The sequence below is a fragment of the Choloepus didactylus genome, chromosome 4 (genome assembly GCF_015220235.1).
Source record: "Choloepus didactylus isolate mChoDid1 chromosome 4, mChoDid1.pri, whole genome shotgun sequence".
NCBI classification, from domain to species: Eukaryota; Metazoa; Chordata; class Mammalia; order Pilosa; family Megalonychidae; genus Choloepus; species Choloepus didactylus.
Genome location: NC_051310.1, coordinates 157811283 through 157823448, shown reverse-complemented (window position 1 = coordinate 157823448; position 12166 = coordinate 157811283). Strand labels below are relative to the sequence as shown.

General features: G+C 47.2%; 1 protein-coding gene across 1 annotated transcript; it reads right to left on the bottom strand.

Annotated features, from left to right (window-relative positions):
• Positions 1–309: 309 nt before the first annotated feature.
• On the bottom strand, positions 310–10265 carry DHRS2 (dehydrogenase/reductase 2). The gene is given in 10 exon segments (XM_037835176.1): positions 310–462; positions 3771–3830; positions 4116–4250; positions 4533–4584; positions 5143–5189; positions 5191–5214; positions 9447–9548; positions 9701–9788; positions 9860–9920; positions 10118–10265. Coding segments are annotated over 10 exon segments (870 nt in total).
• Between the last annotated feature and the right edge of the window lie 1901 nt (positions 10266–12166).

The following is a 12166-nucleotide window of genomic DNA, read 5'->3' as shown; positions in this document are numbered from 1 at the left end:
GAGGAGCTGGCTTTAGTGTGTTTTGGCACATGAGCTGTGGTAGGCCAATTTCATGAGGGAGGAGGGAGGAAAGAACCTAGATGGTGGAAAAGGAAGAAGAAGCCATGGGGCCAGGCCCTGTGCAGCAAGAAGACCCTCTCCTTCCCCCTCCAGAGCAGGTTCTGACAGGAACACGGGGGAGCTATAAAAAGTTGTCTCTGCACTTGAGTGAGGAGAAATCACTGCTCACCTCCATGTAACCTTGTTCCTCCTAATTTCCATGGGGTTCCTGGAAAGGAGCAGGAGCCCTGCTGGCAGAAAGCCTTGGGCTCACTGGCAGGTCAGGGTCACCTGCAGGGCCCTCCTTGCAGTCACCACCTCTCTAAGGATAAGGCACCAGGCACGCAGGAAGCAGGCTCTGGAGGCCCCTGCTATGCCAACCATGAACCTTTCGGCTGCAAAAATTATGGGGGTGGGGAGGGGCTAAGGGTTCCCAAGGGAAAGGCTGGGGCAGTCAGGACCGGGGTGGTTGGGGGTGGGAGTAAAGATAAAGGCTGGTTACCACCAAACATGGAAATAGAGCCATGGTTAAATCTTTCAGTCTTATCTCACTCTGGCCTGGGTCTTACTCCCTGTCAGCCTGACTTTCAAAGGAGTAGCTGAAGAGAGTTTAATGAAGGAGTAAAAATGTGGGCAAGATTGCAGGAACTAACGAGGGGCAGTGAAGCAGCGAGAAGTGGCCACAGTGGTCCCTAACCTGAAGGGGCCAGGGAGGGGAGCTGGCTCCAGAACCAGGCAGGAGCCATCATTTGGGAGGGTGGGGAGTGGGGGTGGGGTGCTGCCTAACAGGAGCTGTGCCTTAGGTAGAGGGACACAGTCACTCCCAACTGTAGCCCTTCAGGGAGGGGACACAGGAAACAAATATCCTGCCTTGGATCTGCTCCCAGCTGGAAGCCTGAGGGAAAAGGAGACCCACCTTGACCTCCCAGCCCTGTTTGCCCAAACCCCTCACCCTACTCTTGGTCTTTTTTCTTTGTACCTCTGTACCTACTAACATACTACATAATTTCCTTCTTTAATATGTTTGTTGGTTGTTGTATGTTGCCTCCCCCTAGAATGTAAGCTCTGTAAGGCAGAGATCTTTGACTGTTTTGTTCACTTCTGTGCCCTAAGTGCCCAGAAGAGTACCTAGCATAGAGAGGTACTCATAAATTTATAAAATGAATGAATGAATTCTGTCTCATTTACTGATGAGAATTTTACTTGCTGTTTCTCCACCATGCTGAAGGCACTTGAAGAAGATTGGGTCTTATTTATATTTGTGTTCTTGTGGGTGCCAGGCACAAGGCATGGCTCATGTAAGGAGCAATGGAGTTTTTTTAACTTCAGTTTTATTGAAATATATTCACATACCATACAATCATTCACAGTGTACAGTCGTCCACAGTACCATCATATAGTTGTGCATTCATCACCACAATAAATTTTTGAACATTTTCATTATTCCAAAAAAAATAATAATAAAAATAAGAATAAAAATAAAAGTGAAAAAGAACACCCATAACATCCCATCCTTCCACATGCCCCCTATTATTCATTTATTTTTTTCCCCATTTTTCTACTCATCTATCCATACACTGGATAAAGGGAGTGTGAGCTACAAAGTTTTCACAGTCACACAGTCACACTGTATGTGCCAGTTTGAATGTATTATGTCCCCCAAAATGACATTATATTTGATGCAACCTTGTGTGGTCAGATGTATTAGTGTTGTAGAATGTAATTCTAGATTGAGTGTTTCCATGGAGATGTGACCCACCCAACTGGAGGTATGGCCCCGCCTATTCAGCATAGGCCTTGATTAGTTTACTAGGTCACTATATGAGCTCAGACAGAAGGAGCGAGCTTGCTACAGCCAAGAAGGACACTTTGAAGAATGCACAGGAGATGAGAGAAGATCTGCAGCTTACAGAGACATTTTGCAGATGGCCTTTGAAAGCAGTCTTTTGCTCCTGAGAAGCTAAGAGAGGACAAATGAGCAACTGAGAGTGACACTTTGAAGAGGAGCTGCAGCCTAGAGAGGAATGTCCTGGGAGAAAGCCATTTTGAAACCAGAACTTAAAGCAGACACCAGCCATGTGCCTTCCCAGCTAACAGAGTTTTTCCAGACACCATTGGCCATCCTCCAGTGAAGGTACCTGATTGTTGATGCATTACCTTGGACACTTTATGGCTTTAAGAATGTAACTGTGTAACTAAATAAACCCCCTTTATAAAAGCCAATCCATTTCTGGTATTTTGCATAATGGCAGTATTGGCAAACTGGAACACTGTATAAGATATATAGCTATACAATCATCTTCAAGAATCAAGGCTACTGGGTTGCAGTTCAACAGTTTCAGGTATTTCCTTCTAGCTATTCCAATACACCAAAAACTAAGAAGGGATTGCTATATAATGCATAAGAATAACCTCCAGAATGACCTCTCGACACCATTTGAAATCTCTCAGCTGCTGAAACTTTATTTTGTTTCCCTCCTCTTCCCTCTTTTGGTTCAGAAGTCTTTCTCAGTCTCATGATGCCAGGTCCAGGCTCATCCCTGGGAGTTATTTCCCACATTGCCAGGGAAATTTACATTCCTGAGAGTCATGCCCCATGTAGCGGGGAGGGCAGTGAGTCTACCTGCTGAGTTGGCTTAGAGAGAGAGGCCACATCTGAGCAACAAAAGGGGTTCTCATGGGGAGACTCTTAGGCACAATTATGAGTAGGCTTAGCCTCTCCTTTGCAGTAACAAGCTTCATAAGGGCAAGCCCCAAGATGGAGGGCTCGGCAATGAAGGCTTTTTTAATTGGGTTAAAAAATAGGGACCCCCATCCCCACCGGGTCCAGAGAGGAGGCAGTAGTGAGGAGCTCCAGTGAGACAAAGGCCAGCAGGAAGTCTAGTCTCTGTTCTCCCTTTGGAGAGGATGCCTGGGCAAGACCTACAGACAGCAAAAGAGGTATGCTCAAGGTCACAAGCAACTTGAAGGTCTCAAGGAACTTGAAGGTCACAAGGAACTTGAAGGGCACTGTTTCTCTTCAACTTTGCTGAGCCTTGGACATGTACACATGGATGGACAGTGCCCCTGAATATGACTTGTGTTAATAGAAAAAGTCATTTCCAAAAGGAATCACCTCTCAGCTCACCCCCATCCCCACCCCCAAGAGGAACTTCAGCACTGACTGCTCTCTTCTGTCTAAATCAGGAATTCTAACCAAGATTGGGTGTAGCTATATTTTCTTCAGGTTCTGAAAGTGTGTGGTCCTTAAAAGGTCAGGAATTAATAACTTAGAGGACTCCAGGGAGAACCCCAGAATCCTTCCACCTCCTCCTGCCACTCCCCACAGCCTTACTTAGCCTCTGCCAGACCCAACTCAAAAAATGAAGCACAAACCTTGCTGTGAAACAACCCACTCCATCCTCACCACCACCAGTGTGTGCTGGGCTCGGGGCAGCAAAAGAAGGCAGGAGATGGGGGAGGCCCTATCCTCAGCCATGTTGTCTTTGGATCCACCCTTGAGACTTGACGATAAATTTGAGTTTATTAGGAAAGAGATTTTTAAAGCACAAATTACAAAAAGAAGCAGGGATTCTCCAGGGAGATTCAGAAGGGCCATTTGCACCCTCCAGGGCTGTGTTGACCCAGACTATCGCAAAAGGAGTGACCAATAGACAGGGAGGGGGTCTACTCTTGATAAACTCAGTCCCTCTCCCCAGTTGTATCCAGACCATCAAAGCTCCAAACCCCACTTGCCCCTGCAGCCACAGGTTTTCTTTGAATTGTTTCCAGAAAGCCTCATTCTTGTGGAACTGGGCAAAGGGAAGAGATGAAAAGGTCAGTGCTGCTGCAACAAGGAGGTGGGCAGGGCTCCACACTGGCCACCTATCGGAGCACCCTCAGCAGTTTGCTTTTCTCCAAAGAAGCAATATCCTGTCTGGGTTGGTGAACTGAGCCATGGCTGAGTTCAGAGGTGAGTGAGGGCCTCAGCCATAAGGAAACCGACCTGAGGCTTCAGGTACCCCTTTACCCCTTAGTCATTTGGAAGGTCTCCACTGAGCCTGGCTGGGGGACAAGGGTCGCCCCACAGGCCTCACCACTTTGCTGAAGTCAGTCTTGATCATTCCTGGAACCAGGCAGTTCACCCGGATGTCCTCGGGGGACAGCTCCAATGCCAGCATCCTGATGACACCCAGGAGGACCAACTTACCAACATTGCAGGCACGCAGCTCCTGGAAGGGAATCAAGACAGGGGTTGGAATAGGGGGACAGGGGCAAAGTATCAGCTGGATTTCTAAGAGTGTGTCTTCTGCACTTGCCTAAGAAGCAGTCACAACTGTCCCAAGCCTGGAGCAGAAGCTGGATCTGGGGGAGCTGACAACCACATGGGCACGGCTCATCCCAGGGCAGCAGGAGAAAGGCAGGGTCTGACCCTGCACTGTCCCGTGGGGCTCTGGGGAGCAAAGCTGCCCCTCGCCCTACCCCATCCAGGAGCACAAGGACCAAGCCCTTACCACATATGGCGTGTAAACCGAAACTGAAGAGACCGGGATGGCAGCACCTGTCCTGGGAGGAGACAAGCAGGCACGAGAGAAGAGGTGACACTGACAACTCACCATTTACCAAGGTCGTTAAATAACCCACCCCTCACAACAGCTGGGCAGGTCCTATTCCTATCCTGATTTCATAGCTGAGGAAACTGAGGCTCAGAGAGGTCCAGTACACAGCCAGTAAGTGGCAGAGCTGGGGTTCCAGCTCCATCTCTCTGACACCCAATATCCAGGTTCACAACCGTTATCCTCTTCTGCCTCTCTCTGGGGAATTGAGGAGCAGAGAGGCAGGTGTTTGGGGGAGAGGGCAAGTGGGCTTGGTGAAGAGGTGCTCAGGGCTGATAAAGAATGTCTGAAACTGGGTATGGGAGAAAAGAAATGACAGCCAGGAAATTTTCCTTCTACCCAGGACAGCCCCCAGACAGTTCCTAAAGGATGTGTCCTGTAAGAAGGAGCCTGAGAGAAGCTGTGTCCTGAAGGCAGTAACCAAGCCCCTGACATGAGCCTCCTGGGGACACCTGGGAGTACAGAGACAGGCTTGGAACAGAGCCCACCTCCCACCCTGCAGCCATACCCTCTCTCCTCCATGTGGGGCTGCAGCTGGCTCAGCAGCAGGGCTGGGGGACTTCACATTCACTTCCGGGATCTGAAACCAGAGTGGGGGCACTGGGGAGAGCAGAGACACAGTCAGTTCGGGGCCTGTCCTCACAGGACACTTGGGGTCCTGTCACTTGTCCAGCAAACCCAAATGTGTGCAGATTTCAGAGACTAATCCCCCTTCTGACTAGGGCAAGAGGTATTTCTGAGTTGCCAGGCAGGCAAAGTAGCAAGCCTGTGAGCAGAGCCTCCAAAATGTGAATTGTACAGTACTGAAGTGAAAAAGGGAAATGTTCAGGCCCTTTAAGGAAACGGGATTAGTTTCTGGTTGTGCAGATAGAAGCTGTAAGTAGAGGTCACTGGAAAAAAATTGGAGGTAGAGCAGGTGGAAGGGAAGCTGGTGCTGGGAAGAAGGGAAACTTCTGGAAGAGTCATCTTTATCTTTCTGTGTCTTTATTTGTTGATGCTCTCACCTCGACCCATTAAGGCATACTCACAATGCAACAGAATGAAACAAATCAAATAGATATTATGTGTAAAGAAATGGGGAATAAGAAAAATAAGGGTAGAAATATAAGAAAAAACTAGAATGAGGTGGGTGCCCACCGTTCACAGCACGTGGTGTGGACTGAGGACTATTCTATTATGTGTTCACAGAAATGCACGCTGTGAGGACCCGCACACATGCCGGTGCACCGCCAACTCGGCTCTGAGCTTTCCGGCAGCCGAAACAAAGAGGGAGACCCAACAGAGAATTACCCTTCTGGCAGTTAGGAACCTGTGCTCATCCTGCCTGCATCTGCGCTCCAACATTAGGGCCCCTGACACTGTCTGGGGACTCTACCTGGGGGCAGGGGAGAAGTCAGGGAGGAACTGCCAAGAAAAGAAGCTGGGTCCGAGCCTAGGGGCTAAGACAGAGTGCCAGCTGGGACTCAAGTGGCACCAGAAATCCCACCTGTGGGAAGCCATCTTTTATGAGGTCCGCTGTGCCCCACCCCTTTAGGGAATGAGACTGCACATCTGAAATGGACCAGGCCTGTCCGCTGTTTCTACAGGCCTTCACTTCATGCCCACTTGTCCCCTTGCATGTGGGCAGTGGGGCTGCTTCATCTGAGGGCTGCTGTGGCCCATTGGATACCAGGTAACCAGCACTGGGGATGACCCCATAACTGCAAGACCCCTTTAGGATGTCTAAAGGGGAACCTCATGGAGTACCCAATAGGAAGGAATTATGGGTTAGGCTAAGGTCTCCCTGGTCACTCTCTATTCAAAACAGAGCCCACCAGCCCACAGGACGTCTGCCCAGAGCTCTGTGGGTGTCAGGCTGGCAATGGGCTAAGAAGAGCCCCTCACCCCCACCCCAACTAGGGTCAAACATGAGCTGTACCAAGGGCAAGGTCAGATTCCTCCCTGAGGTGAAGAAAACTGCCCTATTAGAGAAGCTCTGTGTGCCAAGAAGTCCTAAGTAGACATCCATGAGCCTGAGAGAGGGAGCTAGGAAGAGAGTCCTTGCGTAAGGAAAGGGTTGGAGGAGATGTGGTTGTGGTAACAGCTTTGAGATTTCCCAACCAGCTGAGAGAATGGGAGTCTGCCCCAGAAAGTTCTCAAAACCAGCCCAAGGTAGACAAGATGACTGATAAGGAATTCTCCCCATGGGACACTGGAAAATTGTATCCAGTTAAAAGCAGAGCTTCTGATAAACACTAAACTCATTTTGTGACAGTTTCACCTCTGAGGTGATGGCAGATGTGATCGGGGGACAATTACTGCATCAACTCTTTCTGTCCAGCGGTGCGGAATTGCTTGTTGAGTACCGAGCCCTTGGACAATGGGGGAGCACCAGACAAGGCAAGATCAGAGATGTCAGCATGTGTCCCCAGCTTCAGGAGGGAAGATTTCCAAATGGTTCTGAGAAAAAGAGGGTCATGATCCCATGAACTGAAACACTAAAAAGGAAAATGATGTGGGAGGGTAGGAAACTATCAGCAATGAGATTTCAGCTACCTAATTGCAAACGATCCTTCAGAGGCATTTAAACGTAGCTAAAGAAGCTGCTGGCAGTCGCTGCAGGGAGCTCAGATTTCAGGCCATCTTTGTGGAAGGAGTGAAGGGTGCACAGCCTAGGACAGGGATAAGGCAGGGGGGTGCAGGCTGAGGAAGATGTCAGCAAGCTAGAGCTCAGAGAGCTGGGGAGGGCAGAACATACTACAGCTAGCCCGAAGGAAAGGCTTTGGCCCAGTGCTTAGGGCAAAGCGGGGAACACTCATTAGGGTAGAAAAACAAGACTTGTTCATGGCTCCACCTTATCTGTTAAATAAAATAAAATGGCTGCCTGCATCAGCATTGCAAGGAGTGACCGCCTTCTGGAGAAGTGGCAGAGACCCTCCAAACAATAATAATTAAAGCAGGGGCTTTCCATGAAAACAAAACATACCCTACAAAAGTTATGGTTTAAGTAACAATTAAAAATAGGCTGGTTTTGGTCTAGTTGACATAATCTATTATAAATAGACAAGTATACTATAACAACCAATCTATGATCATTCCCCACTTTGAAAGACGCTCCTTTGTAATAAGGAACATAAATGCCAACCAATTATTGCAACTTCCTCTTTGAAAATCCACTTGATGCCTTCATAAGCCAACATTAAGTTACTAACCATTTGAGACTCTTACTTCTGTTTGAGATCTCCTGGTTCAAACAGTTTCTCTTTCAGTAAACTTGTTTTATTATTGATTACCATTGGTGACTCAGTTTCCATTGACATATTTGTCAGTGAGAATAGAGAGCAAGACATGGGAGTGAACAAAACAGAATCATAGGAAAATCACAAAGCCCAAGATGGAAGTCCAGGTATTTTACAAGGTGTCTCCTAGATCCTTGTGAACAAGGTGGCAGAACCATTAAGTGGACTTCTAGAGAATTACAATGTCTGAGCCATGGACCCATGGAAAGCTGATGAGTAGATCCAGTCCCTCCAGGTGCAACAGGATCATCTCAGACAAAGGAAGGCAGTCTGATCTAGGAAATTAGAGGATCACAGCAGCAGATACCAGTCACCAAAGAGGAGCATAACTACCAATTTATGCCCCCACTAAAGGATGAAACAGAAATGCAAATGCTTAACTCTTATGGAGAGCTGGGACCTTGTTACATGTTCACAGTTGTATCCCCAGAGCCTGGAACAGTGCCTGGCACATGGCAAGCACCAGACAAATATTTGTTGAATGAATAAACACAAAAGGGATGGGAAGAGAAAAGAAAGCGGAAGAATAGGAACCAGTTTTAAAAACAAACAAAGCATGCTGATGTTCTCACAAACACTGAGGACTGGAGGTTTGGTGTGCTGAGCCCTCTGTCTTGGGACTTGCCCTTATGAAGCTCATTACTGCAAAGGAGAGGCAAAACCTGCTTATAATTGTGCCTAAGATTCTCCCCCTGAGTACCTCTTTGTTACTCAGATGTGGCCCTCTCTCTCTAGCTAAGCCACCTCGGCAGGTGAACTCACTGCCCTTCCCCCTAAGTGGGACCTGACTCCCAGGGGTGTAAATCTCCCTGACAATGTAGGATATGATTCCCAAGGATGAATCTGGACCCAACATTGTGGGATTGAGAACATCTTCTTGACCATAAGGGGGATGCAAAATGAAAGAAAATAAAGTTTCAGTGATGAGAGATTCCAAAAGGAGTCAAGAGGTCACCCTGGTAGGCATTCTTATGCTCTATATAGATAATCCATCTTAAGTTTTAATGCATTGGAATAGCTAGAAGTAAATATCTGAAACCACCAAACTCCAACCCAGTACCCTTGACTCTTGAAGACGATTGTATAGCAATGTAGCTTACAAGGGGTGACAGTGTGATTGTGAAAATCTCGTGGATCACACTCCCTTTATCCAGTGTATGGATGGATGAGTAGAAAAACAGAGACAAAAACTAAATGAAAAATAGGGTGGGAGCGGGGGGATGATGTGGGTGCTCTTTTTCACTTTTATTTTTTGTTCTTATTTTTACTTTTTCTGGTATAAGGAAAATGTTCAAAAATAGATTGGAGTGACGAATGCACGACTGTATGATGGCACTGTGAACAGTTTATTGTACACTGTGTATGACTGTATGGTATGTGAGTATATCTCAATAAAACTGAATTTAAAACAAACAAAGCAGAAGGTAGCATCATGGCACATTCTGGGGACAAAAGGTCACACCTGCCAACCTTTACCTGGAGGGGAGGAGAGGAGCAGGGGAGGGGAGATTGCTCCCTCAGTGCAGCCTCTCACCTTGTCCCAGATCTGCTCACTACTTCCTAGAATGCTCCCCACCAGGAGGCTGACTGCCGCATGGCACACCAGGAAGTCCACGCTCCCACGGTGCTCCAGGGCCTGCAGAGGAGGGGCCAACATGAAGGACTAGGGTGAGTGTGGAGATGGCCCGAGAAGGCCTTGCCCTCCCAGAACAGCCCAAGTGTGTGGGGCATTTAGGCATTAACCAGGCTTAACCAGGAATGGCCACAAGGCTGCTCTGAAAACCAGACTCTGGGGAAGGAAAGTGTCCCCGACAGGTCCAAGGGCAGGCTGAGGGCCTCAGGGGAGGAAGTCTTCTCCAGGGATTCTTCGAGCCTCCTCCCAGGGTGGAGCAGTGAAGGAAAGGGTCTGTGTTATCTCTGTGTCCTTCCAGCCTGGTGGCCCCTCACCGGTCCATGTTCTGCTGCTTCCGGCAGCTGACAACCACATGGACCCCATCCTGGGCCAGCGCTGGGTGATGGCGAAGCAGATATTGGAGCAGAAATGGAGAGGACACGCCAGCTCAGCCCTTTCCCACCTTTCTTGCCTTACCCAGCCCCAGAAACCAACAGAGAAGGCTGTGTTGTGTTTACACACCCTAAGGTAACGCTATGGAAGCCAGGGTCAGGGTGAGGGGTCACAACCCACGGGGAATCAGGCCACTCAGCCTTCAGTGGACCCTGTGACCACGGCTACGCTATTGGTCAGGACACCCTTTTGGGATCTCCCACAACTGCTCATCCTCACAGAGAGGGGGGCCGTGGGGCGAAGCAGGCCCCCGTGGGCCCAGCCCACTGCCCGGAGCATGGCGGCCATGCCTGTTCTGAGTCCTGCTGCCTCGGCCCTGGGGGAAGGAATCGACTTCACTTATCACCGTCGCCATGACGCCACCACTCAGTGAACGCAAGGGTAGTCTACCCCCAGCTCCTCCAGGCACACAAGGCCTGTGGCAGACAGTGGGAAAGAGTCGGCCTGGCCAGAGTGAATTTCAAGCACATGAGCCTCTAATCAGGAAACACCTCCATGAAAATTCCCTATTTATGAAACAGACAAATTAGAATTTGAGACCCACCACTCCAAAGACAAGGATTATTTTCCCTTTAATTCCATCAGCAGGCGCTGAGCACTTGCAACATGCCAGGCCTTTGAAGCAGCGACACGGGGGTGAACTACAGACCCACTCCCACCCCCAAGGAGCTTCCCTGTCCAGTGAGGATGCCAGACATCAAACAAATAATTACACCTATTATTAATTTTAATTAATTGTTTCTAATTGAAAAGGTAATCATGAACAGAAACTGTCATTCACTGCTGGAGGGAATGTAGGGACAATCACTTTGGAAAACCATTTGGCATTACCTGGGGAAGCTGAAAATACCGCCTGTGGCTCTGCAGTTTCACATCCTGGAGTATGGTCACATGTGAACCAAGAAACTAGACGTAAGTGTTCACAGAAGCTTTCTTTGTAATGGCCCAAATTGGAAACAAGCCAAAAGTCCATTAATGGTAGAGGGGATAAATAAATTGTACTACATTTATATAATGGAATACTATACAGCAATGAAAATTAACGGAGGGCAGCTATATTGAACAATGTAAATGAGTCAAAAAACAATATCATTGAGTGAAAGAAACCAAGCACGAAAGAATATCTATTGTGTGATTCCACATATGTAAGTTTCAAACACAGGCAAAACAACTATGTTGTTTAGGAATGCAAGCAGGTGATAAAACTACAGAGAAAAGCAAGTAAGTTATTAACACAAAAGTCAGGAGAGTGGGTCTTTCTGGTATAAAAGGGAAGATCCTGATTGGGAGGGGCAAACCAAGGGGCTTCTGGGGTGCTGAGAGTGTTCCATGTCTTGAACTGAGGTTATGTTATATGGTATTCATCAAGATATGTAGATAAATGATAGAAGTATAAGATAGAGATAGGTAGGTAGGTAGGTAGAGACTGACAAAGATAAATGGACATGAACATATACATCATGTATTTGTTATGTATGTGTTATGTTTCCTAATAAAAAAGGTTAAAAAATAAAGATTACCTGCTCATGGTAAATTTTAAAATGCAAGGAGTTCAAAAGGGCATATTGGAAGCACTGGAAGCAATTAAGTTATTTCAGGATATTTGTTTTTCTTATTACTTTGCTATGTTTTATTTGGAATTTTTTTTTTTATTTTTTGATAAATAAAGTTAATTTTAAAAAGGGGCACACAGAGAGATTCCTAAACGAGCCAAGAGGTCGCTCTGGTGGGCACTCTTACGCACACTTTAGACAACCCTTTTTAGGTTCTAAAGAATTGGGGTAGCTGGTGGTGGATACCTGAAACTATCAAACTACAACCCAGAACCCATGAATCTCGAAGACAGTTGTATAAAAATGTAGCTTATGAGGGGTGACAATGGGATTGGGAAAGCCATAAGGACCAAACTCCACTTTGTCTAGTTTATGGATGGATGTGTAGAAAAGTAGGGGAAGGAAACAAACAGACAAAGGTACCCAGTGTTCTTTTTTACTTCAATTGCTCTTTTTCACTCTAATTATTATTCTTGTTATTTTTGTGTGTGTGCTAATGAAGGTGTCAGGGATTGATTTAGGTGATGAATGTACAACTATGTAATGGTACTGTAAACAATCGAAAGTACAATTTGTTTTGTATGACTGCGTGGTATGTGAATATATCTCAATAAAATGATGATTAAAAATAAATAA